Source organism: Pinus tabuliformis, chromosome 7 (assembly GCF_031772625.1).
Source record: "Pinus tabuliformis cultivar Carrire ecotype Pingquan chromosome 7, CPIR1, whole genome shotgun sequence".
Lineage (NCBI taxonomy): Eukaryota > Viridiplantae > Streptophyta > Pinopsida > Pinales > Pinaceae > Pinus > Pinus tabuliformis.
In genome coordinates, this window is record NC_142293.1 from 1,904,631,087 (window position 1) to 1,904,633,843 (window position 2,757).

General features: G+C 33.2%; 1 protein-coding gene across 1 annotated transcript; it reads right to left on the reverse strand.

The window, feature by feature from the left end:
* Nucleotides 1-952: 952 nt before the first annotated feature.
* On the reverse strand, nucleotides 953-2,125 carry LOC149256090 (nuclear transport factor 2-like). Its single transcript, XM_089455211.1, has one exon. It carries the CDS (start codon nucleotides 2,123-2,125, stop codon nucleotides 953-955), a length of 1,173 nt encoding a protein of 390 aa, XP_089311337.1.
* Between the last annotated feature and the right edge of the window lie 632 nt (nucleotides 2,126-2,757).

Sequence of the window (2,757 nt, forward strand, 5' to 3'; positions counted from 1 at the left end):
ATATATATATATCAGAAATCCATTTATACTCATTTTATTTATATTAAACTATCCATCAATTCGTTCAATGACACTAACATCTTCCAAATAATCAAATTCAAATTCATATATATAAATATAAATATAGATATAAATATAAGTATCCATTGATCCATACATTCCCACTATTAACTCACTCCCACTTCTCACGACTTTAATTTCTACTCATCGCTTTGAAGGAATAATCATCTACGTGTCATTTTAAAATTCAGATAATTTAAATTAAATTTAATATAAATTTATATTATAAATTAACTTTAAGATGATTAATATATATAATAATTTAATATTAAATTTTTATCTTCAATTTAAATATTTTTATAATATTTTATTACTCTAGAAAGGAAAGTAGATTTATTTTACTCTATCCTTCCGCACTATCTAACAACGATACTTTTCACCCAAAACAAATACATCAATAAATAAAATAAATAACACGTGAGATCTTATAAATGATGCTTTATGACAATATCCATTTTGGTTAAACTGTAAACATATCAACAAATCAAAATCGTATTATGCATAAATTAACTGTATATATATAACCAGATTTTCTTAATGATTTATGGATACCTAATTTTCATATAGAGGTTATTATTTTTCTAGGAAAAGTATAATAAAGATTCTACTAGATACACTGATAATAGAAGATATATAATACTGTAAAAAAAATTGTAAATTAATTCCAAACACTAAAACTTTACTACCAATACAACTACATTTATGATAACCAAAACAGCAGAACAAACACAATACAACTACATTTATGATAACCAAAACAACAAAACAAACACAAGTTCATAATCTAGAATGCCGTAAATGCATCAAAAATCCAACATGTGCTTGAGATTTTAGCTTTCCAAAATTCTAACTGATTTAAATCGCATCAAAATTCTAACATGGGGTTCAAATTCTAGCTTTTCAAAATTCTAGCTTCCTCTCGCTCTGTTGTGCACGAGAGCGCTTCTCCCACATCCTTGAGCGCCATAGGAATAGTAATTGGTCCAACATCGCTCAAGCCCTTTCTATCAGCAATTGGACGTTTCGCAGAGATATATACATTTCGCTCACGTATTCGAATAGGGGATGCCTGAATTGCAGCCTTGGCTGAAGCTGGGTCTTCAAATTCAAGAAAAGCGTAACTGAATCTACGTTCTTTGATAGTCCTAACTTGAACCCCAGAAGGCTTAATTGACCCAAACTTTCTGAACTCTTCCTCAACTTGACGAGGCCTAATATGAACAGGCAAGTTCTTGACAAAAATAGAGCACCCACTTTCTTCTGCAGTGCTTTTATCTTTCACTGCCCTAATAGCAGATCGTAAGGCAACCGTCTGCGTTGCTGCATCTTCTTTAACAGTTAAACCCTGAGACTTTTCTGGTGCATATTGAAATACAGCTGGAGTTTCTTGGGTACTTGTAGGTTGCCCTTGATTGTGAACATGTTCAATTGCGGAAACTTTCTGAGAATGGCCAGCTGATCCTGATACGACTTCTTTCCTGCGCATGTGTACCTCCTCCGCCATTGTTGTGGGTTGCTCAACCACAGCAGTCTGAACCTTAGATTCTATTTCAGACTTGACAACTGGTTCTGAGACGGAATCAGCATGGGCTGCATATTGTTCTATAGGGTAGCAATTTGTCTGGGAAAACTTGTGCTCTTGTTGATGTGCTTCTTCATCCACGTACCTAAGAATATCATTCCATACGAAATACCCATTTTCCCGAGGAGCCAGGAAAAAGGTCTGAGTGAAGGACCGTGTTGCATTGTCTATAAAGGTAAATGACCCACTTACCATAACCAGTACTCCATTATTGTGAGAAGCCTGTGAGTCCACTGATTTGATCTCCACTTTAAATCTGTTGTGGTTTCGACATGTTATATGCTGCTCAATGACAGTAGTAAGTGAAAGAATTTCACCTTTCAGCGATGGGCGATTCAGTATACGGCGGTCCTCGTAAAATTTGATTAGCGATTGGGGAGAGGCAACAAGAACATTGTAATAGTCCTTCACAAAGGCAAGCCCAACAATCTGTGCATTGGGAATCTCAGGAGCTCTGGCTATGTCTTCTTGTTGGATGGTCATTTCGGCTCCAGAGGAAATTGATGAAAAATTAATTCAATTGGTTAAATCGGTGAATGGAGCGGACGGAAAATAAATGCACCGTGTCCTGCAACTGCTTATATAACTACTGGCAAAATTAGCTCAGTGACTGACTTCAGGATTATCAATTTTTTTGTGCTATGAAGATACGTGGAGAAAACTTGCCCATATACAAGGCTTCGTTTGTTAATGGAACGTTCGTAACGTAAGGAATAAAATAGATATTTCGGAAACTTAAACAATAAAGGGGTTGTTATTGAAACGTTCGTAACGTAAGGAATAAAATAGATATTCCGGAAACTTAAACAATAAAGGAGAATAATCGTAAAAATTGACGTAAACAATTATAAAACTTTGTAATTGAAGTATCAAATATTAAAAAAAAATGAAATAAGTACAAAATCAATATAATAGGATTAAAGATTGGGTCAACTACTACACGATTTGGTAAAATTAGTAAATTATAATTATTTTTTAAAGGGTAGAACGTAAAACTCATGTAGTGGTTAGTTTAAAATTAGTTTAGTCATATAATTTTTTTATTTTTTTTCTAAGTAAAACTATATATATTATATTAACAGGTAAAAGAGAATTTACATCATGACCAAAATCAA

Coding starts and splice junctions, on each gene's coding strand:
- LOC149256090 (XM_089455211.1), bottom strand. CDS start 2,125: ATGACCATCCAACAAGAAGACATAGCCAGAGCTCCTGAGATTCCCAAT.